Source organism: Marmota monax, unplaced genomic scaffold (assembly GCF_021218885.2).
Source record: "Marmota monax isolate L192 unplaced genomic scaffold, Marmota_monax_Labrador192_F-V1.1 WCK01_AAM20220418_F8-fsc00008, whole genome shotgun sequence".
Lineage (NCBI taxonomy): Eukaryota > Metazoa > Chordata > Mammalia > Rodentia > Sciuridae > Marmota > Marmota monax.
The window spans coordinates 8,709,189-8,734,502 of NW_026694432.1; the positions used below are offsets into that span (position 1 = coordinate 8,709,189).

Genomic DNA, 25,314 nt, shown 5'->3' on the forward strand with positions numbered 1-25,314 from the left:
AGGACAGCCTCCAAGACCATCCTGCCTTCTCGGTCTGTCCTCCCTCCTCCCAGCCTTCCCATGATACTACAGAGAGGAAGGCTGAGGGATGGTGTCCGTGGGGCTCCTGACCTGGTGCAGGCCTTCTTGCAACCAGGGACAATTGGTTCTGAGCCTCCCTAGACCCTGCCTCACTCCCTTGCTTGCCCTGATTGTAGAGGGGATTGGGGAGTAGTTGAGCAGGGAGAGAAGGAAGGAGGATGAAGGGAAAGAAGAGATGTGAAGAGAACAATAAAGAAAGAGAGGGGAAAGGGAGGGGATGGGGAAGAGATGGGAGGAGGAGAAAGGATAGGAAGTCTGAAGGAGGTGAGAGAGGAGGGGAGGGGGAGCAGGGAGGCTGAGAGCATTATCAGCACTTAAAAAGCGAGCAGCTCAGTTCTTCTTTGGCACAAATAATAGCTTTTTATGAATAAATCATGTGTCAGACGCCTCCCAGGGAGTGGGCATAGAGGGGGGCGCGTCTGTTGGGCTCCAAGGCTGGCGGCAAAGGGCCAGTGGCAGACCCCCAGCTGTAGGGGTGTTGCCCCCTTTCTCCCGTTGGGGCCCAGCAGGACAGAAACTGTCTCTGGAATTATCACTGACCTGAGTCAGGCAGAGCTCAGTCATGACTCTGAGGGGGTCTCTTGCTTCCTACACATGAGCTGGACTGGATCCCAGGGCCTGGACAGTCCCTCTGCTTTCCTCCCCTCCCCTCCAACAAACAACATAGAGGACACTCCTAGCAGGAGAACACCAGCTCCTGAGAGAGAGCTGTGTGCCAAGACAGGCAGGCACACCCACAGAGGAAGCCACACGGTACACATGTGGAAATCAGGAGAGCACTAGCACAGGCCTGGCCTGCATAGCCCCAGACACACGTGTGGGCACACTCAGAGATGGACACACCATCATTCTCACACACACACACACACACACACGAGCCCACACAGACAGCTGCATATGGGGCCACACGGACACACACAGACTTGCACACGCACACAGCAGCCCACCCTCCATCAGCCTAGGGCGGGGGCAGCTTTACAGCCCATATGGAGTCCAGACCCAACTGGGCCATCTCAGAGTCTGGTTATGGGGTGGAGCTGGGGCATCTGTCCCAGGCGAGGGCCTGTCGGTCTCTGTGTGCTCCCCACCCTGCAAGGACACCCACATAGCACACCATTGAGGTCTCAGGCCCCAGATCTGATCTTCAACCTGTGCAGGTCTAGCTCCCTGCCTACAGCCACTGCCTGGGGCACAGGCGCCCCAGGAGAACCTGGGCATTGGAGGTATACAGTCAGGGCCAGGGCCCTGGTCTGCCCCTTGCTAGTAGTGTGACCTCAGACAATGATTCCAATTCATTTTTGCTCCTTGAACAAATCTTCAAGACAAGTGCTGCTGCCTCATCTTGCAGACCAAGAAAGTGAGGCTCTTGGAGGCAAAAGTACTGGACACCCTATCTAGGGCCATTTTCTTTTCACAAATTCTAGGACCCACTGTATCCTGTTTTCCTTCTCGTCTCCCCTGGGTCCTCTTTCTCAGCTGATGGGTTCTCCTTCCTGTACCAAGGGGTCCTAAGGCATTCATCAGAGCAGAGCTGGTTCCTTGCTCACCCCACTCTGCGATGCTCCACTCCCACAACAACCTCTATACTCCCGATTCTATGACTTCCCTCTCTAGTCCAGATGCCTTCCTGGGCTCTGTCCCTGCTAACCAGGTGGACATCTCTAGGCCAACATGTTGCCCAATGTCAGATAATTCCATTTGCACAGTAGAAATGTCCCTGAGCCCCCATCCTCCCTCCCAAATCCTGAGGAATCCCATAGCATGTAACTTAAATTGAGGATGTCTGTGGCTGATGAGCAGGCCATATCCCAGGGGGGCTCTCTTCCTTGATGTTCCCCATGTCAGGGAATGGCCTTGTCTGCCCAAGTACTCTACCACCATGGCCTCCTCTCCTTGACCTCCCACGGACCAATCACCACCAATTCCCATGAGTCTACATCCAAAATACATGTGAACTCATCATTTCCCGCCCATCCCCACTTCTCTTGCCCATCTCCTGGTTCGATCCACCATTGGCACCCCTTGCCTCTCTGACTGCTGCCCATTCTAGTCCATTTGCCTCCCTGCACCAGCAATTTTTCCACCTCTGAGCCTTAGCCACGCTCAACTGTTTTTGCCTATGGAAGCCACGTGCTTTCTCCACTCTGGCTTTTCCCCTCTATCTGAATCCCTTCCCTTCCCTAAACCAACTCTTCTTTCAAGGCTCAGCTGAGACAGCTCCTGCTCCAGGGTCAGCTCATCACTGCCCCCTACAGCAGACCCTGCTCTTGCATCCATAGTTGTCTACCTACCCATGTCCTCCACAAGCCTCTAAGTTCCGCAAGGCAGAGCTGTGCCAATGCTGCTGTCTATGGCAGTCCCTATGCCTGAAATAAGAAATGGCACTTAATAGGAGCTCACTAATTATCACTGAAGGAATTTTTGAGTGCAAGACCTGTGCTGAGTACTTTATATACCTTTCTTATTTACTTGAGATGGGGGCTACTATGAATGCTATGATTTAAATGACAAAAACAAGGCTTCAGAGGTTGAAACTGTGCCCAAGGTGTCACAGCTGGTATATCAGAGGACTTCAACAGAAGTCTGCACCTTCAAAGGATTCTCTTCCCACCTCCCCAAGTTATTTGCCCTCTCTGACCTTGTTTTCTCATCTATGAGAACAAAAATTGCACCCAACACAGGGCCTGGCAGAACAGGTTCTCAATAAATACCTGTGACCTCTGTCCCAACCTCAAAGGCTTAATTCAGGGTAATCTCCCCAGGTCTGAAACTTCCCCTACCTGTTCTCAGAAACAGGTGCAGAGCTTCACAAGGCATATCACCGGCATCAGGAACTCAGTAGGCGCTTAATCAACGTGTGCTGAGCAGACCAGCACCTGAGAATGCTGATGTGCACCCAGACCAAAGCCACAGTAGGGGCAGGCACAGGGACCCTCATTGCCCCTCCCCCCACAACCTTTACAATTATCCTTCACCACCGCCGCCCCTTCTGCTAGCCAAGGCGCGGGAAATATTTAAAACAATTTTATTCATGAAAATATGCTGTACAATGCACTCTACACGGCCTGGACACGGCACACACGCACACGCACACGCTGACGGCACGGCCACAGTACACTGCCTACGATACGCGCCGGGGACGCCGCCCCCACCGCCCGCCCCGACGGGACACTTATAAATATGGGAGAGGGGCCAGGACTGGCACGGAAAAAGGGGTGGTAGATGGGGTGGGGTGGTGGATCCAGAGCTGAGGCCTGCTGAAGAGACTGAGACCAGTACTGCGGATGTGGGGGTTGAAGAGAGGGACAGACTGCCATTGGGTTAGGGTGGGAATGGGGGCGGCTAGAATGTGAGGGAGCGGCTGAACCATGGGGATGGGGGTCTACGGAGGGCAACCTCGGACTGCTGGGGTGGGGGCAATAGGTGGGTGTGAGTGAGTTTTCAAGAGAGGGTTGCTGGCTTCCAGTGGTGAGGCTAAGACCAGTAGGGAAAAGTGTCAATTGAGAATCAAACTAGAGTGTGGGGTGGGCTATGCATCACGTCACCTCAAGGGCTCCACAAATGAAACTGAAGATACGGAATCGCTCCCTGCCCCATCTCCTAGTTGGCCTCTCCCGCCAGCATCCAAACCAGGTGGCCCACCATGTTCCTTCCCACTCCCACGTGGCCCAGATTTCAGCCTCCTTTCCCAGGCTTTTTGCCCCGGGAGGAGGGGGAGCGGGTCTCAGGAGGTGGGGCAGGAAAGGTGGGGTGCCCCAGCCCCTCCCTCTCTCTTCTCTCTGTGGTCAGCTTCTGAGGGATGTCTTAGCAGGGCTGGGGCTGCCTCCTGGATCCTCCCCGTGGAGCTGGATTGGGGCTGGGGACCCGGGGATCAGGATGGGAAGACAGAGGCCCCCTGGGGAAGGGACCCGGGCACCCAGGACGCAGGAGGCGGTCCTCAGCCCGGAACCCAGCTCTGGTTAGGAGGCGGGGCCCCGGCCAGGCCGGGCGGCGGTGGAGGCAGGGCTGAATCAAAATTGAAGTCCATTTCGTCGCTGTCCATGAAGTCGTTGAGGATGATGGACTCGACGTCACACTCAAGACTCCCGCTGAACATGTCGAGGTCCAGGTCCGCCGGGAATCGGTCCGGCGCAGCACCCAACGGCCCGGCGGCTGCGGCCGCATATGGCCCGGGCAGCGCGTCCAGTAGGAGGCCACCGGGCGGGCCCCCAAAGGCGGCGGCATGGCCAGGTGGTGCCAGGCCTGTGGCGCCCGCGTCTCCGGGCAGCGTCATAAGGCTGATGGGGTGGGCTAAGGCACTGCGCGAGGGCGCCGGCGGCGCGTACGGGGCCGTCCCCTTGCCGGGGTAGGCGGCTGCCGCACCTGTCAGCGCCATCTCCCCGGGCGCGCCCAGCACCGGGCTGGGCCTCGGCGCGGGCGGCGGCGGCGGCAGCAGGGTGGGCAGCGCTCCGGGACGGAAGGGCGCGGCGGCCGGCGCGAAGCTGGCCTGCTTGTTCTCCTGGATGGTCTGCATAGGCAGGCGCCGCAGCGCGCCCAGCGCTGGCGGCCCGTAGCCCCCTCCCCCGCCATAGGCACCGCCTTTGCAGCCGCCGAAGTAGGCAGGCGTCCCGGCGCGGGCTCGCTGCCCGAACGCGTCCTGCGCGCCGTCCAGCAGGGCCTCCGGCAGCCCCGCGCCGCCGCCGCCGTGCAGGCCTAACGGGCCTCCCAGCTCTGCCAGGCGTGGCAGCTCCCCCGGGCAGCGCGCACCCAAAGCCGGCGAGAGCGCGCTCGCTGGGCTCGGGTACATGAGCGGCGATGACGGCGCCAGGGCCTCCAGGGCCTCGTCGTCCTCCAGCTCGGCAGCCTCCCCAAGCAGGGGTCTCCCGCTGCCGCGGAAGTCGGCCCACGCCTCGTAGTCGTCGCTGGTGTGCGAGGCCGGGCTGGCGGCCCACTTGGCCGCGACAGGCACAGGCCCAGGGACAGGCGCGCCCGGAGGGCTGTCGTCGGGGCTTCGCTCGGGCGCCTGCAGCTGCTTCTTCTTGCTTGCCTTGCCCTTGATGCGAAGGAACTTGGCCCCGTTGTCCATGGACACAGCCCTGCGCCGCGGGGTCTTTCCCGTCTTTCCACCCTCAGGATTCAGCATCCACCAGGAACTTTTGCCAGTGCCCTCGTTCTGCACGCGGATGAAACGGGTGTGCAGCGACAGGTTGTGCCGGATGGAGTTCTGTGGCCAGAGACAAGGGCATGGGTAGGGGAATGGGAAGCGAGGAGGCCGTGGGAAAAGGAGGGAATGATGGAATGGAGCGTCGAGAAAAGTGAGAGAATGGAGAAGTAGGGAGAGGAGGGGAAATAATGGGGTGCAGGGTTTGGGAGAAGAAGGGGGGCAGGTGTAAGTACCAGGTCGGACAAACCCAGAATACCCAGCCTCTACCCTTAATTGCACCTGCACCCCCAGACACTGCCCAGAGGGTGGGGCTGGAGCTCTGGGCCTAGCCTTTTCCCAGGAGCTGAGGGTTACTGGGTGCTTGCGGAATCCTCCTCTTCCCCAACACAGCCAAGCCCCTCGCGGGGCTAGTCAAGCTGTCAGTCCCCCTACCCCAACCTCCAGCAGATTATGTAAGGGCTCATGCCGCCGCGGCTCATTTGTCCGCCCCCCTCCCTCCAAGTCTGGCATGGTGCCAGGAGCCCGAAAACCCAGGGCTCCAGAAATCAATCTCGCGGTGACTGATTAAGCCCTGTTTAGAACTAATTGCTCTTTCGTGTGTGGGGAGAATAAATTACCTGCTTTAATTTCGTGTCTTTAAAATGCAACTGCAGGTAGAGAAGACTGTTAACCCTTTGCTGGGACTGCTGGGACGGCCTGGCCAGCCAAAGCAGAATAGCTGGGGGTCCCCAACCAGGATGTAGGCCTAAGACTTTTCAGAGATTTCCCCCAGCTCCTCTGAACTCCGAAGAGACTGGGTTCTACAAAGGACAACGTTTGGCCATGGAAGCCTCAGGCCCTACTCCTGCTCAGTGCCTTTCTTCAGGTCACCCCAGTTCACTTGCCTGCCCACCCCTCTTGATCCACCTGCCTCAGCTCTGCCCTCAGAGCCGCTTTCTAGTGGGGCCTGTGCACGATGCCTACATACTCCCCATTTATAGTCAAGAAGACCTGGGCTCAGAGAAGTGAAGTGACTTAAAGGCTTCAAAGCCCTTTCTGCCATCCCTGGGTACCTCTGTGGCTTCACCTTTGTTGCCCTTGCCCTTATCCTCTTCTTAATTTCTGCTGTGCCAGTCTACAGTGCTCCCCAGGTGTCTGCCTGCTTTGGCCAGACCTGTCCTGGGATGGTGGAGTCCAGAGCTCCACTGGCCTGGCTCCCACAGGAATCTGGAGTAGCATGGGCCTCCCACCTGGGTTTGGCCACTGCTTTGGAAACAGCATGACCTTGGCTACCAGAGGGCAGGGTGGGAAGCCAGGTTTTTGACCACCTAGCTGTGTGACCATAGCTATGTATCAATCTCTGAGCCACTCTAAAAAAAAAAAAAAATGGGCCACCGTCATAACAACCTCATAAGGCTGTTAGATCATTACATGAACTAATCTGGGGTTCAGTGTCGGGTGAACACTCCAGGTACTCATAGATGTTGATTAAATCTTTCACTCTGGCCAGAAGATCTGACCTCTTAGACCACTCAACAGACCTGCTCTGTTTCCATCTCCTTCACATCCTGTCCTGAGCGAAGCTGTTCTAGGCACCAACCACTCTTAGAAAGCTGACGTTCCCCCATTTCATCTGTCAGGCAACAGAGGCCCAGAGGCACGATTAACTTGCCCATAATACCACTCACAGCTCGGCAGTGATGCTGAGTACCCCGACTCTGCCCAGGTCGCAGACTTGCTTGTAATCCTTTAATCTGCCCAGTTACACTCACAGCCACTGCTCTGTGAGGGTACTCCCTCCTGCCTCCTCTCCAGGGGTCTCCAGGAGGTCCTTCCTGCTGCCAGGGCACCTTCCACCCACTGCTCCCCCAGCTCCAGGTCCTGACTGACTCTTCAGGGCCCCAGGCTCCCTGTCTCTAGCACTTTTGGGTTGGGAGACAACAGCTGGGGCTTGCCAGGCTTGCCCTGCTTGGCTTCTCCTGGGGCTTGGAGAGGAGGGGAACTGGACCCCAGGGATCCCTGTTCCCTCAAGTAGATACCCCCTTCCCGTCCCGCCCCCACACCTGGCTCCCAGGCCCCTCCCCCACACCTGTGTTCAGGGTCCTCAGGAGGCCTCAGTTCTTTTCCCCAAAGAACTGTCGGCTTGCTGGAGGCTCCACCTCCCACCTCTCCACTTCTCCAGCTGGAGGTCCATCAGGTAACACCTCTTTATCAATGTCATTATTTGCCAGCCCAGCTCAGAACACTGGGGGGTGGGGAGAGGAAGGACACCATCAGGTACCAGCACATGGGCAGCACCAGCCTGTTCAGCCCAGGCACTCTGAGTACTTATCTCACTTTATTACGTAAGACTCCAGAATCATGGATTGGGATCCCTAGCCCAACATGAGAAGAGTAGGCTCAGAGACTCTGAGTGACCGCCAAAGTTACACAGCTTGGTAAGCACAGGCCAGATTTTGATTTCATGTTGGTATTACTGAGTCTAAAGGATATAACTTTGTGCACGGGACAGGGAAGTGGTGTCAGGGAATTCCTAAAGAATCTTAGGAAGCTAGTATCCCAGTGCTCCTCAAACTTTCCATGTAAACTATCCCTACATGTCTGTGGGCCTAACAGTGCAGGGGGTATGGGACAGTAGATCTACATGTTATTGTTCCTCTGTCTCTCTCAGTGCTGGGGTTCAAACCTAGAGTCTCACAAATGCTAGACAAGCGCTCTACCCCTGAGCTATTTCCCAGACCTCCATTTTCTGTAGAATCAAAATATTTCAGATTATTCAAAATATGCTCCAAGCCTACAAAGATTTGCATCCTTCTCCCCTTGGTCCCCTACCCAGCCAAGTACCTGATAGGGGCCTGACACCATGGCTGGTCCAACCCAGGGAAAAGAAAGGACTTGCCCAAAGTGGCCCAGGACCTGTTGTCAGAATACGGACGTGAGCCTGACCCCCACCTCGGTGCTCCTCCCCCTCCTTCAAGCTTGACTTAGGGCAAATTTCTCCTCCCATCCAGGGTTCAGTTTTCCTACCTACACAATGATGACACAGGCCAGTGGTACTCTGGGGGCCTTTCTGGGGATTTCAGTTTGACACCAAAAATCCTTGGTATCATCCAGTCCAGAGGTTTTCAAACATTTTTCTTAAAGCAATGGAATTCTTTCGTAAGTGAAATTTAATGCAAAACTTAAGTGTCACATACTCAAGCCAATGCGGGTGGGAGGGTTAGCCTGGAGCCTTGCCCACTCAGCACCCTCTCTCTCAGAAAATGAGGCCCTTGGGGAGGGATCCTGCAGCCCAGATGGATGGAGCAGCTGAAGCCTAGAGGGGTGCCTTGTACTGACTGGGGTCATGCAGGGAGGTGCTTCAGAGGTGAGTCAAGGATCTAGACCTCTGACTGCTGAGCTGGGCTTTGTCCTAGGGTTGTGCCCCACGAGAGAAGCCAGGGCCCTGCATCCCAGTGTGGCTCCTCAGGGCCCAGCTACCTGGTACCAATCAGAGCTCCCAGCCAAGATCCAGTGGCAAGCACTGATCACAACTCTGGCTCTCACACAAGGCCTCCTGGGAGGCCAGAGGCCATGGAGGAGGTGAGGGAGGTAGAGGAGGAAGATGCCTCTGCCAGGCAGCAGTAACCAGGGCTCCCTCTTGGAGTTGCCTAGCAACCTACCACCACAGCCACAGCCCTGGCATGCCCGGGCTCCCCTGGTGCCCAGAGCTGGGCCCAGCTTCTGGGGCCTCATATCTCCCACACCTACGTCCAGATCTGGTCCATGCTCTGATGGGAGATAGGACCTCCCTCACTCAAGGACCCAGGGAGGCCAGCTGGGGGCAGAGGGAAAGGGACAGAGGATGATATCCCATGCACACCCCATTCTCCTTCAGAACCTGGGCCAGGAAGAACAGCCCCCAGGAGCCTCACCCACCAGTGGTGGCTGGTAAAGCCAGTACAGGGCAAAGTGCATGAGATCTGGTGTCAGATCTGGATGCCAGTTTCAGCTCCATCACCCATGAACAGTGCAACCCAGGGGCAAGATGCTCTGAAGCTCTAATCTCTCCAGCAGCCACCTGCTTCTGCATTCACTGCCCTGCAGCAGCTGGAATGGTCCTTTCCATAACTGAGATCATGTCCAGTCCTCCCCAGATCCCCCCCACTGTCTCCATCTTATTCAGACCCACAGATCCTCCATGACCTCTCAAGTGTCTTGCTCCATCACTCCTCCTGTCCCTTGAGCTGGCCAGACAGGATCCCACCTTTCCACAGATGTCTGCAGAGATCTCTCATTTCCTTCAAGTTCAGATGGCCCTTCCGAAATGAGGTCTCTCTTGACCACTCAAATACTGCTCCTCTCCCCTGCCATTTCTTGGCGTCCTTACCCTACTCTAAATTTTTCTAAAGTAATTATCACTATCTAAATATTTGGTTGAACATTCCTAATCCAAACATCCTAAATCTGAAGTGCTCCAAATTCTGAAACTTTTCAAGTGTCATGGTACTCAAAAAGTTTCAGATTTCGGAGCCTTTTGGCTTTCAGATTTTTGGATTAAGGATACTCAAACTGGTAAAGTCTATGTAAATATTCCCAAAGCTGAAAAACTCTGAAGTCTGAAACACTTTTGGTCCCAAGCATTTCAGATAAGGGATACTCAACCTATACATAATTTATTTATCTTCTTTCAGTCAAGGACAGCTGTCTGGTTGTCCTTATATTGGAATATAACTTTCATGAGGGTACTGTTTTTGTCCTTTTTTTTAAAAAAAAAAACTGTACCCCATATGTTTGGCACATACTTTAAGCACTTAAATGTTTGTGGAATGAATGCATGCATGGATGAGAGAGAGAGAGAGAGAGAGAGAGAGAGAGAGAGAGAGAGAGAGAGAGAATACTGTGTTGTAAGGGGAATTAAATGAGACTGCCTTGGCAGGCGCATAGTAGGGCTTTTTCAAACTGGGCTGAGAAGAGAATATAGGACAAAATGAGGAACAAGCAGGGAGGTGGAGCAGGTCATGAACTATAGTACTGAAGGAGCCTCGGGCAGAAGAGCTCCAGAGGGGCTAGCAGGTGCGCAGGCAGCTGCCCTCCCCAGCCCCCACCCTGCTCCCCATGCTGACCCAGGTGTGCTCACACCAAGGTCTCTACATGCGCCAGAAGGCACCCCAGGAGCCCCAGCAAAGACAGAACCACCTCGACCTTGCCCACAGTACTTCTCTCACGGACAGGGTCTGATCCATTTGATGGCGGCAGCTCATCTATCTGGCAGGACACCCTCATCTATTCCCAGGACACCCTTCGCCCACGAGCGGTAATGCATTCATCTGACAGCACAGCCCCATTTATCCAGCACACCAGTCCCATTTATCCAGCAAGTACAACCTCATTTGCTAACAGCACTCCATTCACCTGACGGGCCCCCTCATTTATCCAGCAGGACACCCTCATTTATCCTGGAAGTCACACGCGCGCCTTCCTCCTGTGGTGTGGCTGTGTTCTCTGATGGTGCAACCCGACTGATCCAGCAGGACATCATCTCTCCAACAAGTACACTTCATCCCCTGACAGTACAGCCTCATTTATCTCATAATGCAGCCTCACCTTGCCTCCAAGTACCACCTCAGCCCCTCACAGTACAACCTCGTTTATCTTCCAGTACAGCCTCATTTCTCCTCCCAGCACAGCTTCATTCTCTGACAGCTCAACCTCATTCAATCTCACTTCTCCAGCCAGGGCTTGCCAGATCTCTGGGGGTGGGAGGAGCTGTGGAGAGAAAAGAGGTCCCCATTCTCTGTCCCCTGCCTGCCTGTAGGGAGCTGTCTGGTGCTATAACTGTATCCAACTTTTCCGGGCCCAGAAGGGACCATAGATTGTGTTCTAGGTTGCTTGGCCTAGCCAGAGCACCCACTACTACTGACTTACCTCCTGTTTTGTCCCCAGTTGAGCTAAAGAGGGCCCACAGGAAGAATTCTGGGACATGGACTCCCATGCACTCCTATGCTCTCTGTGCTATCTTTTGATTCTGTGATCCTGGGCCGGGGTGCAGGGAAGGTTACCATTCCTGGGTGCACATTTATCAATGTGCTGGCAAATATATAACAACAGCTCTCCATGGGCAGGGGGGAAACCCACCTGATGTGATTTGTAGCTTTTTGCTGATTTCTGTGGTGTAGATATTACTATCTTTGCCCATTGGAAGCTGCCAGCATGATGTCGCCAAGTGTGGAACCAGGAAGAACTGTGCCCGATCAGCTCCATAAGGCAGTGTGAGCCAGCTCCAGCACATCACTGGCATGTGCTTCCAATACTGAGGCTGTAGAAAGGCACCACCTGCCACATGCCTGACATAGGCCAGCTTCTTTTATCCTGGTAACCATCCTGCGAGCAGGGACTGATATTTTACAAGGGGGAAACTGAGGCTTGGGTGGGTTAGATGACTCCTGAGGCTTTCAAGCTGGAAAGTGACAGAGCCAACTTTGGATCTCTGGGCTGCTGAGTGCCAAAGCCAGGGCTCTTCCCACCCCATCTCCCAATGTGGCAGGGGGCACTCTGCTCTGCTGCCCACCCCAGTGGCCATCTCTGCCTTGGCTCTGGAGCCCAAGCTGTCTTGGCTTTTATCAGATACAAGCATTATGTCCCTACTCACCACCATGCCTGTGCTACCTCCTTGCCTCCCTGGGACCCGGGGGCTTCTAGGGTCCTCCCAAGTTCAAACCTAAGTCTTGTATCCAACCGCCCAAGTCTGAGAGGTCAGGTACAGATGCCTCTCCATGTTCAATCACAAAGTCTCTGCCCAGCCCCTCCCTCAGGATGCTAACCCTGCCTGCCCGATAGGGACCGTGACTCAGCTCCTCTCTTTAATGCTTCCCCAGAATACAAACACCGTGGGGCTAGTGAGAGAAGTCTGCCCCCCTCCAGGATGCCCATCTTCTTTCTCTCTCCTTCCCTCCCTCCCTGCATGAAGAGAGGTGAGGGGCTGGGGTTGTGTTTCAGCAGTAGAGTGCTCGCCTAGCATGTGCGAGGAGCTGGGTTCGATCCTCAGCACCACATAAAAATAGATAGATAAATAAATAAAGGTATTGTGTCCAACTACAATGAAAAAAAATATTTAAAAAAAAAGAGGTCAAAGGTGGGGGGCAGAAATCCTAAATTCACCTATGTGACCTTGGGCCTCCCCTGTATAGGGGACAACAACCCCAGTAGCCACAGGGGAATCTCACATGTCAAGAATCTTATCCATCCCACTCCTTGCCCTTCATCCCACTCTGGGAACCCAGCCTGGTCCAGGAACATACATCTGTGTCAGACAATGTCACAACTCCCTGAATGTCCCTTGTCCTGCTGCCCGGGTGAAGCTGCTCAGTCCAGACAGACTTCCAGCAGAAACATGGATGACCTCAGGGTCCTGAGGCCATGTGCAAATCCTTGGCACAAGGGTCTGCAGTGGAAGAGGGGTAAAGGGCAGATGGAGACATTCGGCCATGGTGCCTACAAGTGAGTGGGCTGAGGCTCAGCAGCAGAACACAGGGGGGCAGCCAGGTCCATAAGGAACTCAATGTTGAAGGCAGGCATTAGGTCAAGGGTAATGCTGTGGCGAATCCCCCTTCCCCAGCGAGGGCAGAAACCTAACACCTAGCCTGGGCAGCAAGCAAGCCAGCAACAGGAGTCCAAGCTTGCCCCTTCTCAAAGCCCATGGTCCCTTGTTATTCCTGGCCTTGGTTCCAACTCCAGATAGACACTCCAGAGCTCACTGGTGCCCTCCAGCCCTGTCACCCCTAAACCTTCAGGTCCATCTGGGCCCTAGCCACCCTAGATGTCCATCCCTCTGTGCTTCTGCACACCCTGTTCCCAGTGTTCTTGCCCTTCCCTCTCTGTTCTGCATCCCTTTGCAAGCCCCGCTGCAGTGCTACTGCAGATCTAACTGGTAGCCAGAGTCTATGTACGAGTTGGCCTGCCTGCTTGAACTTCATGGGGCAACCCTTGGCTCACAGGCAGTCAACAGGATGGAGCCCTCAGCAGCCGTGAACCACTCAGGCCTGGCATTTCTGTGCAGGTTCTGTTCAGGAAATTTCAGGCCAGTGTTCCAGGCCCTGCCCGCCCCCACCTCCCCCCTGCCAGGGTCCTACCTGAACCTTCTGTCTCCTAGTTTCCCCTGGGCCTCGCTATCTTTCGGCAGCAAGGTGAAGGGAGAAAGGACTAGCATTTATTGAAGCTTTATCATGGATCTTGCACTGGCACCCAACAACCACCATCTTACTGAGTAATAACCCTCTGAATTGGTTTATTATCCCCACTTTACAGGTGAGAAACCGACGTCACATAGTGTGAGTGGTGGTGCAAGAATTTGCGAAATCGTACCCAGGACCCTTGTTCATCTTCCCATGTTGAGACACCTCTAGTGAGCAGACCTGTGGAACTCCAGGGGCAGGGACTGCCCACACTGGCTCAGCACTGCTCTACAGACCTTTCACCATCCCTCACCCAGGGTTAAACCAGAACCCCTAAAGGCAAAGCCAAAACTTTAGACCTCTCCCGGGTGCTCCTCTCAAGCACAGCCCCACCCTTCCTGGGCAGGCAGAACCTCCCTCCCCTGCCCCAGGCCCTGGGAGCAGCTGCGCTGACCTCACCCATCCCTGCCTTAGGCCTGGCTCTGGGGAGGGCCCAGCAGCTGTGTCCCAGCCCTGCAGGCTGGCTCCTAGGGGAAAGAGGAGGAGTAGGCACAGTGCCAAAAGAACCATCTGCTCTCCCAGGGGCACGGCCACCCGCACAGACATTGGCCTTGCCCCCAGGAGCGGCCCATGGCCCTCTCTCCCCATTCCAGGGGGGCTCCTGGAACCCAGGGCAGCCCACCCAGACCACAGCACCAGCCTCATCTGCCATCTGTCTTCTTCTGGAGACTCGGAGGTCCTTCAGGACATGTTGGCGTGCCATGATGGTCTGCTGAAAATGGACAAGTACTCAGGGCAAGTTCAGGGGCAGAGGTCAGCGCTGGGTGTGCTGCATGTAGCCTGCCCAGCCTTGGCCTTGCAGACTAGGCACCTCTAGGGGCCTCCATCCCCTCACATCTGCTCAGCTGGCAGGTGCCTCTGGCTAAGGGCAAGCCCCTTCCCCCACAGCCCAGCTCAGGTTACAAAAGGAGGAGGTGGCAAGGCCAGCTGAGGACAGGGGAGGGCACAGAGGGAGTAGGAGGAGGCCTCACAGCTTCCTAGAGTGTTGGGGGAGGGGAACTGGGAGCCAGAGAGGGAAGGGCTGTGCCCAAGGTCACACAGCCTGCCAGTGGGGCAAAGACAAGCCAAAATTCCAGGGACAGGCAGCCATAGGCTCAAGGGTGACCTTGAACGAATCATTTTTTCATCTGTAAAAATGGGGAACCTAAAACCTGCTCTGCTTGCCTTCCTGAGCCGCAGGGGCGGCTCTGGAGGCTCCAAAGCAGTGAATCAAAGAGCAGAAGGGAGCTTGGCCATCCCCAATCCCTGGCTCAGGGACCAGAAAGTGGGGTGTTAGAGAGGGGATTCCTCCCACACATGCATGCACACACACACAGACTTGCAGTGTGTCTCAGGGTCAGAGCCCAGAGAGGGCTATCCTACATAGCACATGGGGAGGTGGTTCCTTTTCTTTCCTGAAGCAAGTAGTAATGACATCCGGTTAGACTTCTTAGGGACTTGACATGTATTTTTCCTGTAATCCCCACAACAAAGCTTGAACAGGGTCCTATTATTATCCAATCTGTAGAGGAGGAAGTTGAGGCTCAGCTGCCCCAGGCTCCACAGAGGGTAAGTAGAACTAGGCTCTGCTTTTGCCATTTGCCTCCCAGGTTCCTAACCATCCAGTTTTGTCTCACCTGAGAGTCTCAAATACCAAAAAGGTGCTACAGAGGTCTCAGGTTGGCATCTTGGCCTCTTCTGGCCTCCACCTTGTCTCAGGCTCATCTTCTCCATTGCATCCCAGTACCAGGCTCACACCAGGTGACCAGACTCCCTTCCGCTTGTCCTCTCTGCACATGGCCCTTGAGTTGAGTGTTCTGCCCCTGTCATCCCTATCCTCATAGCCTGGAGTGGGCTCCTTGGCTAGCCATCAAAGGCAACCCACTTGCTTCTTCTGACTCCTGCTGCGCTCCCCCAGGAGTTCTTAGGGTTTGACCTCCTTTGTCTGGCTCCCCTCCCCCTACCTCCAAGCACCCACAGCTGACTTTCTGACCTTGTATTCTGACCCTGAGAAAGTTTTATTCTGAATCAGAGTCAATGTCCTCATCTTATCTCCCCAGCTTGACCTGCAGGCCCTGCAAGATCAGGGTTTAGTTCCCTCCAGGCAGCACCACACAACAGGTGCCCACTGGGTGGAGCCTTAGATCCCAGTAAATGGAGGAACTGCTGTCAGCCCTGGGCAGGCAGATCCCGTGAACATCAGGTTGGACTGTCCCTCCCCCTAGAGAACTCTCTGGGAAAGGAAGCTGGGGACCCAGGACCATTCCCCAAGACAAAAGAGAAAATGATGGGGTGGGGAAGGAGGCAGAGGAGAGGAAAGTGAGCTTAGAATGGGCTGGCCAGGGCACTGGGCTAGGGTAGAACTAGCCGTGGGGAGTTCCACTGCTGCTATATGGTAGGATGCAGTTAAAGCCTCTTTCTGATGAATTCCTCATCTACAAAGTGAGGACAGTAACAATACCAGCATCAAAGAGTGACTGGGATTTTATTTTATTTTTTTTGGTATTGGGGATTGAACTCAGGAGTGCTCTATCACTGAGCTACATCCCATGTCTTTACTTTTTACTTGAGACAGGATCTCACTGCGCTGGCCTGCTTCGAACTTGTGATCCTCCTGCCTCAGCCTCCTGAGTTCCTGGCGTTACAGGAATGTGCATTATGCCCAGTTTAGCTGTGAAAATGAAATGAAAGAATGTCTGTGTCAGCACATGGCAGGCTGAATCCTGAGCTGGGACAGTCCAGTGTGGTTAAAGCAAGGATCAGAAGACAGGAAGGTAACTGGAAGGTTTGATGGGGCTAGGGGCTAGGCCTGAGGAATCACACAAGACCTGAGGTCTGGGGCAGCTCTGGGGCTGCGTGTAAGCTCCTCTTCTCTTCTTCAACAACTTAGTGACAGCAGGATAGGGGTTGTGACTATCAGTTTCTTTGCCACTCCAGACCCAGAGCAGCTTGCTGAGTATTTACTAGCACTTTTCCCCTCCTGGCTGTGGCAAAGCCTCCATTCTTTCCATCCCTGTCGTATACAACATGACTTCTAGGACATGGGGGTGGGCTCAGATGCTGGGATGGTAACTCAGTCCCTTGAAACTGACTGCATGGTGTTCAAATCTTTAGAGGATCCAAAAGGAGTGAGGAGAGGAGCAGGCTCAACCTGGGTAGGCTACTTAGAGAAGAAGCTCATGCACAAGGAAATAAGGAAAAGGGGGGACAAGCAGGAGGCTGGGAAGCCACCATCTAAGGCACCATTCCTGAATGAACTGTCACCAGACATGCTTATTAAAATATAGATTCTAGAGCCCAGCCACTAAGAGTCTGACATAGAGGGTTTGAGATGGGGACGGGACGCCTGTGTTGTTAAAAAGCTTTTAGGCAACTCTGATCATCAGCCAGGTTGGTGAACTAGTAAGGATTTAAAGCAGAAACTTTCAAGGAGACATGTTGGGCTCCAGAATCATCAGGAGGGTGGGTCTTCAATCAAACCACCCAAGCACCCCACTTATTTTCTGAGGGGCATCCCAAGGGATCAGCCAAGGAGAGCTGCTGCAGTGAGCATATGGCAGTGGGTATGGAATGAGAACTCCAGTGCAGGGTACCTGCATCAGAGGCAGAGGGAAAGTGGAAAGGAGGCCAGGGCTGGACAGGCCAGGAGAGGGCCCAGGGGTCCAAACTGAGAAGTTTGGGCTTGGTTGGCTCCTAGGGTCACTGAGGAGCTCTGGAGGGTGCTAGAGGAGGAAAAGACCCTGAGGCAGGAGGCTGGCTGGTGTGTGGGACTGAGATAGCTCTGGCACTAGGAGGTGGAGAAATGTGGCAGAAACAGAAAGATCTGCCTGCATCTAAATCCAGGCTCTTCCTGCCTCAATTTCCTCAACTGTGAAATGGGGCTATTAAGGATACCTGGCAGTTTGGTGGTGGCAGGAGAATGTATGTATGTAAAGTGTTCAACTGACTGCCTAGCACTCAGACATTAATCTCTTAATTTCATTCCCCTTCCCACAAGAGGCACCCCCCTTAGAGACCAGAAAGGTTTCTCTCTGCAAAAAGGGAGGCCCTAGGGGGAGGGTGTAGGAGGCCCCTCCCCCACACGCCACCTGGACCCCCTCCCACCTCCACATATGGGTTGGGGGGTGGGGAGAGGCAGCAAACAGCCAAACCCTCCTAAACAGGAGTTGGTCTCCATGGTAACCAGGGTGCCAGGAGAAGGGGGGCACTCCAGATCCAGCTGTCCCCCTAAGCACCCTACCCGGGCCCCAGAGCCTGAGCGAATACTCACCCAACACTCTGAACCCCCCCATCTGCCCGATTTGGGGGCCAGTTGGGACTGCCATGAACACTCCCTTCATTGGGGGAGAATGCTTACCACCAGGGTACGTGTCATGGACAGGGCAGGCATCTCTAAGCAGAAGTCCCAAGTTCAAGATTGTCCATGGCTATACTCACATATGTCTACCATGAGAAGTTCTTTCAGTACTATGTCCCCTCTGCTCAGTGAACTCTCATGGCTCCTAGAACCAGAGGGTTTATAAGTCACAGCACTGAAAGACCCAGAGGCTCAATTAAGGCTCTCTGGACACAGATGAGGACAACACTGAGGACCTGAACGGGAAAGAGAGCTTCACTTCAGCCCACCACTAGCCTGGGTTGCCCCATAGGGCCTCTGTCTACTCTTATGTAGCCCTGGTCCCACAGATGACTCCAAGAGACCCCAAAGTGTTGCACCAGGACACCATGAGTGATGCTCTAGGAGATGGGCCATTGCTGTGCAGAAGAAGCTTGTTCTTTTAGCTTTAAGACACTCTTGAGTAACAGAATGGGCAGCAGTGGGGCAAAGCAGTGGAGCACACTGGAAGGGGCTGAGCTGGAGAAGAAGGCACTGTGGGTTCCATGTCACCCCCCCCACACACACACCTCTTCAGATACCCAAAGCCCCATCTGGAGGTGGAGGGTTAGCATGCTCCACCCTCCCTGATCCCCAGGTACCCTGCCTAGAAGTGAGAGGCAGCCCACAGCTGGAGTGTTGAGGACCCCAGGATCCGCTGGGAGGTCACGGAAGCAGAAAGGCTAGGAGGGGCTCCCCTACAGCTGAAGCACCCCATCCCAGAGGCTGGCAGCCACAGTCCATGACCACCCACTCAGCCCTCACAGGACACAGACCCCAGGACCCCAGGTGGTAGCCATCACTGGCTGCCACTCAATGACAGGGCAAGGTAGGCTACATGGAAAAAGTCCTCAATCCTTTCAAAGTCCAAACCCAAGGCCTTCTCTCCAGCCCCCTCCCATCCCCAGTCCTACCCATGGGCATAGAAAAAGCTCTAGTTTGAGGGTTGTTAGAATGGGGTTCAGTTCCTAGGTCTGCGACTTCCTGGGTGTGTGGCCTCAGGGTAAGTCATTTCCCCACCTGGAAGCAAGGTGTGGAGGATCTGATAGTGCAGCGCCTGGCTAGTGGATGCCGCGTCGCGGCCCTCTGGCCCTCTGGCCCTCTGGCAGGAGGGCTTCTCCCTCCCCACCTATCCCGAGTCAGTTCCGAGCCTGGAGACCTCAGGGCGTGCAGAGAAGGGGCCCCTCGATCCGCACAAAGTGGGGGTTGGGGGCGCTGAACTTTCGAACCCGCAAACCCCCCGCGCTGTTCATTACCTTAACGCGAGTTAAAAATAACCGTCTCATCTCTTTAAATTAGTCTGTCTGCAATTACCGCCTGGCACGGCGCTGCCCGCCATCGTCCCGCTGGAGCGGCGCCAGGTGGCAGGCGGGGCCCTCACCCTGTCTGTCGGTCTGTCTGCCTGCCTCCCGGTCCCCTTCCCCCGCGGCGCGGCTACCACGGAGGCCCCAGCAGCCCCGCCTCCCGAGCTCCCCAAGTTGCGCGGTGGGGGCGAAGGCGGGGGCCACCCGGCGGGCGGCGAGCGAGGGGTCCGTGGGGAGCTGGGGACTGGGGTGGCGGCTCGGCCCGGCGGCGGGGGAGGGGCTCCGGGAGGCCCGGGAAGCCGGAAGGGCCCGCAGCGCGCCAGCGCTCGTGGGTGGGTGTGAGCAGGTGGCCGTGGGAGTCTGCCGGGCGTGCCAACAACTGTGCCAGGAGCGGCTGGCACGGGCCCGTGCCCAGGAGGCGGGCAGCTGCCAGCCCCTCGCTCGTGCAGCGAGGGGGGTGAGGACACCCCCCAATCGGGGCTCACACCGCCTCCTCCTGCACCCCCACCAGCCCTTGGGGATGGGGATCCCCGAGGACAAAGGAGGAGGGAGCCCCGCTGGAGCAGGCTTGAGGGGAGAGGGAAGGGGGCGCCCTACATTCACAACCACTGCTCAGAGCCTGTAGCAGGACCCTGTTCCTGGACCCTCAGATCAGTCCCTCCCTTCCCCACCTGGAACTTACTGGGCAGGGCTGGGCCAGACTGGGGTAGCACCAGCTCTTCTGAACCCACCCCTCAGCAGACAGGCAGCTCTATTCCCTGAAAGAGAGGGGAAGTCCCCATCCACTGTGCTCCTCCCCACTGGGCCTGGGGACAGGAATGGGAGGTGCCCAGGCCTGGCCTGGGAGCTCCCAAAGGAGCTGGCAGCCAGGAAACACAAAAGGAGACAGAACAACTCAGGAGCTCTAAGTAAAAGGAGCTCCAGAACTCAGAACAGCCTGGAAGGCTTCCCGGAGGAGTCAAGAGCTAAGGAAAAGTGCGACTGGAGGAGCCAAGAGGGAGGGACAGCCAAGCTCTATCTGGATAGTCACACTCTTGGGGCACCTTGGAAAGAGGGGGACATCCTGTTCAATCCCAGATCCTAGGCCTGAGACCCTTCAACCCAAGGGAAACTTAACCAGCCCCTTGGGTAAGATTCCCAGCACTGAGCACAGCCTTTCTCTAGGCTTCAGCCTAATCTGGGTGTTCTGAACCTGCTACTGGTCTTGCCTCCTCCAGTTGCTGTCCTCAGCACACTTGACTACCTCTCCACATCATATAGGGTGAAGGCTTAGCACATCGGCCTTTCCTGAGCTGACTCCCACCACCCCCCACACACACCTTTACCATGCTACCTCCCTGCCATGCCTGGGGGACTCTAGGTTCCAGCCTGGAACACCTAAAATGTTCCCTAAATCCAACATGTACGATCCTACTTCCCTGCCTTTGAGTATACTCAACACCCCCCACCCTGCCAAAGACTATCACCCAAATTCTTCCCTCCCCAGTGAAGGAAGCTCAGATCAAGTGCTACCTCCTCTGTGAGGACCTGCCTGGCTCCCTAGGATATCTAACCCACCTTCCAGGAGCCCCTGCCCCACCCCCAGCCTTTCCTGTCTGTAAAACTCAGGGCCTGGGTGTGGAACTGGCTGAGCCTAATGCACCCTGAAGATTTCCTCACTCTATGGAATGCAGGGTTTGGTACACCCTAGGGATTCAAGTTCAATGCTTTTGTTGGGACGGGGAAGGGAGGAAGGAATAATGGGCCTAGGCCCCAATCTGGGCACCTGAAGTGTACTGCAGCCTCTGTTAATGTGGGAGTAGCTGAAACTTGGGGATAGCTCCTCCATCAGTCCTCTGGAGGAATTTACTGGGAATGGGAGAAGAGGCACAGGGGCAAAAAGCTCCAAGAATGGGAGGGAAAGGAGGCCTCCTGAGGAGCAGCGGGGGCAGAAGGGGACAGCCACTGAAGAAACAGTATGGAGGGAGGTCCCCTTCAGTACTTAGGTGGTCTCTGCCAGGGCCTAGAACAGGAGTCCAAGCCTGAGGCTCCTTCTCTAATTTCCAGCCCAGGACCCAGGGCCTGCCAGGACTCCAACCCAGGAGCCAGGCACAGGGAAAGCCAGTGTGCCCCCAGGAGTGTGGTGCGGTGGAAACCACATCCAGTGGGCAGGAGGGAGACCTGGACTCTGGTCCACGGTCTGCCACTCACTGAACTCCTCAGGAGAGTCCTATCCCCTTTCAAGGCCTCAGTCTCACCATCTGAGAAATGAACTTACAGGACTAAACTATCTTCAAGCACACTGCCACCACATTTTAGGATTTATACTAGTCCCTGCTCAAAAGCCTTCAGCACCTCCCCCATCCTCACCCCAGGCTGCCAGCAGACAATGTTCCAGAGGCTCTGTTGGGGCCCTGGAAGGAGATACACCTGGGTTGCAGTCCAGCTTTTCCATCTTCTAAGCGTGTGACCTTATGCAGTTAACTCCTCCACTCTGGGTCTAAGAGTGCTCCTCTGATAATGGTCAGAGTAAAACCCACCTCAGGGACTGCTGAGAACATTAAAGATGTATGCAGTGGCTGCACAGAGCTTGGCCCCAAGACATTCAATGAACTGCAGCTCTCTCCTGGCTTCCACCCTCAGGTCCCCTTCTGCCCATCTTTCCCCATCCTCCCTCATCCATCAAGCCCAGCTGGAGCTCCACCTCCTGCAGGAAGCCCTCCTGGCCTACTCTGGCCCACCTTACTCTCCACTGACTCCAAATACACATCCTCTGCACCATCCACTTCTCTCTTCACTCTTTCATTGCACTCATTAATGGCTTCTTGGTGCCAGGCTCTATGCTGGGTGCTGTCGGCACAGAATGGCTGATACTGCCACTGACTTCCAAAGGTGAGATAGGAAAGGGAAATGAGACAGAACACAAATGACTAATGCCCAATGCAAGCATGGAGAGGGAGTCCCAAGTTAGCTAAAAAGAGTTAGGGAGGGCTTCCTGGAGGAGGCATCTGAACTCTGCCTTAAGGATAGTGAATATCAATCGGGTACAGGGATAAGTGGAAGGTGGGCAAAGGCTTGGGGAGCAGGGAGGGAAGTAAGAGCAAAGCTGAAGGGCAGGGCGCACTTGGGAGGATGTATTCTGGTGGGGATTGAATTTAAGGGTTTCAGAGAGGGGATGGGGAAGGAGATTCAGGTCTATTCCTCTGGCCCATGTTCCTGCCCCATAGTGGCTAGCAAGATGCAGAGAAGCTGCCAGTACAAAGCCCGAGAGCCATGAGCTCCCAGGTCAGGACACCCTGATCACTACAATACTGCTATGGGCACCTAAAACTGCCCAGGTCCACTAACATACCTCCTTCCTTGGACTCTGCTGGCAGCCACTACAGAGTATAGCCCCCTTCCTGGATGTGGGCATGCCTTCTCACAAAGGCCCCTCTCCCACTGAGAGTCTGACAGCTCACCTCTTAGGCACAACCCCCCTCCAACCCCTTTAACCCAAAGGCACAGACAAGATGGCCAGAGGAGAGCTGGGTCTACAGTCACAATTCAATCAAGCCCCGACCCTGTCCTCTCCCAAGATGGCTCCCCCCTTTCCACTCTGGCACAGAGGGCCTCCCTGGGGTACCCTAGACCCTTCCCCAGCCCCTAAATGCATCTGGAATCAGAGAGCCAGGGAGGTGGAAGTCAGGCTGCCTGGGGGTGGACAGGGGCAGATCCCTGGCCCTCAACACCCTACCCTGGCACCAGCAGGGGTCATCACCAGTCCCCCATGCTGACCCAGGTAAAGGGCACGCAGCATTTACCCTATGGAGAACTCACACCTCAGGTCACCTGCCAAGCTCCTCATCCCAGGCTGGTTTGTGCCCCAGGGTGAACTCCTGGCGCCAGACAGAACTGTGGGCCCATGGTCTGCACTCTTCACCCTAGGACTGGCTCCAGGAAGGGCAGTGGAGAGATTTGGGAGGGAAAGCAGCCACTGGCCCCAAGTCATTATTTTAGCTCTTTAAAAGGGTGCCCTAGTGGAGAGGGTAAAACAAGAGTACAAAGCAAACTCAGGGAAGCAAAGGGAAGTCCCCAATGTCCGTGGCCTGGGAATCCGCTCTTCTGCTATGCCCCAAGGATGGGGTGGGGATGTTCCTCAGGGATGCCTCAAAGCTACAGTCCCTGGTCACCCTACCAGACCTCCCACCCAGCATCCCTCCCTGAGAGGGAGCATACACACAGCTGCTCCCAGCACGCCCCTGCCTGTCCGCTAGCCAGCCCCACGCCCTGGGCACACACTCCGTGACCCCTGGGGGTGCCCCAGAGCCCCCTCCTGACGGCCCGCCCGGAGACCAGACCCACCTAGCAGCCTACGGAAGCCCCAATCGGCATCCCCAGCCCCCTCCCCAGCCGGACGCCCCCACCTTCCAGCCTGCCGAGCTGTTGCTGTCGCCTTTATCCTTGAAGTAGGGCACGTAGCGGACCATCCAGTCGTAGATCTGCGAGAGCGTGAGCCGCTTGTCCGGGGCGCTCTCGATGGCTTTGGTGATGAGGTCGGCATAGGACAGGTTCCCCCACGCGTTCCGCCGGGAGCTCTTTGCTTTCCGCAGCGGTCCGACCTCCGCGCCCAGCGGCGGCGCTGGGGCCATTGCCGGGGCCGTAGCCCGGCGCTCCGGCCCGCAGTCCTCAGCGCCCTCGGCCACCCCTGCGCCCAGAGCTCTGTCCTCGTCGCCGGCCAAGTCGGGCTGCGGCAGGGGCCAGGTACAGGAGCGCGGCCGGCTCTGCGGCGCGAAGTCCGGGTCCACGTCCACCTGATGCGCTCGCAGCTTCGCGGCCATGGTCCCGCCCGACTCGGGCGAAGAGGGGAGGGAGGCTCCGCGGAGGCTGGGCGGGCGGCTCCGGGATCTGCGCGCCCCGGGGAGGCCCACGGGAGGGGTCCCTGGCGGCGCCGGCTCAACCGCGGGGCGCCATGGGCCGGGACGCGGAGGCAGGGGGCTGGACACACTGGGGAGCACGAAAAGAAGGACAAACCCGGACAGTGAGGGGGCGGCGGCCCGGGAGCCCAGAGGGTACACACCTCGCCCAGCCCCGCTTTTAGCACCTGCCGCCTGCCTGCGCCTGCAGCCACCACCGCCACCGCCGCTGCCGCCACTCCCCGGGCGCCGGCCCCGCGCACGGGCCCCGCTCTCCCGGGACGAGTCTCGATTGCACCATGCCGGAGCCCGAGCCCGTGCCGGAGCCCGCGCCGCCGCCGCCCCGTGAATGCCGCCGCCGCCGCTCCGGCTCCAGCGCCAGCTCCCGCGCCTGCCGCGCTCAGCGCCGGCTGCACCTCGGGACGGGCGGGGGACGGGGTTGGGGCGGGCCCGGCGAGGGAGGGGGCGGGGCGTATTCACCCGCGGCCGCGGAATCCTCGGCCTGCCCGGGTGCCCCGCCTGCGGGCTGGGGCTGGCGCGCGGAGCTCCCCGCTCAGGGCGACCCCGTCGTAGCCCCTGCACGCCACAGCGCCGCCTACGGAGCAGGGGAGAAGAGGCAAGTCCGACCCCGCCCCCTGCTCGGAGCTCCGGGAGGTGGTGCGGGGGCGGGACCTGACTGAGCCCATTGGTCCGCGGAAGGACTGCCCCGCCCACTGACTCGACAGGATCCCTCCCAGAAGCGCGTCAGCGGGTTATTGTTACAACCCGGGGTTTCCCAGGGCAACGGGATTGGGGCGGGACTCAGAGACCTGGCCCCGCCTTCTCCCCCCCCCCACAAGGAATGCCCCGCCCTCTGTATCTAGACCCTTGATGTTTCCAAGTCTTGGTTCCAAGAACCTTGGCCCCTGTCCTTTTCTTTGTGCCTTGAACTGGACTGGGGAAAAGGAATCGTTCAAGAATACCTGGGTTCTAGGCCAGCTTTTGCCACATGCTAGCTTCTCCATCTGCAAATGGGTTCTCATGGATGCTTATGGTGCCTGTGGGTAGCTTTAGAACTCTGGTTCTCAAAGTTCAACGTGAAGCAGAATCATCCTGGAAAGCTTGTTAAAACAGATGGCTAGACCCCAGCCCCTGAGTTTCTGTTTCTGCAGATCTGGGTTGAGCAGAGACTGCATTTCTAATAAGCTTTCAGATGATGCACCAGGGATCACACTTTGGAAACCATTGTCTTAGAATCTGTGGGAAGTTCTCACAAGGCCTGTTGAAACAAGCTAACCCCAAAGTTCAGAGTATTTGGGGAAAAGCTTCTCATTTGTTTAACCTATACTTATTGAGCACTTTTGATGCCCCTGGTTATGTTCAGGGC

General features: G+C 56.4%; 1 protein-coding gene across 1 annotated transcript; it reads right to left on the bottom strand.

Moving 5' to 3' along the window:
* Positions 1-3,790: 3,790 nt before the first annotated feature.
* Positions 3,791-24,287, bottom strand: Foxo6 (forkhead box O6). The gene is made up of 2 exons (XM_046469132.2): positions 23,460-24,287; positions 3,791-5,284 (listed from the first exon to the last, which is right to left on the bottom strand). Exons 1-2 carry the CDS (start codon positions 23,871-23,873, stop codon positions 4,019-4,021), a joined length of 1,680 nt encoding a protein of 559 aa, XP_046325088.1. The 5' UTR covers positions 23,874-24,287; the 3' UTR covers positions 3,791-4,018.
* Positions 24,288-25,314: the final 1,027 nt, after the last annotated feature.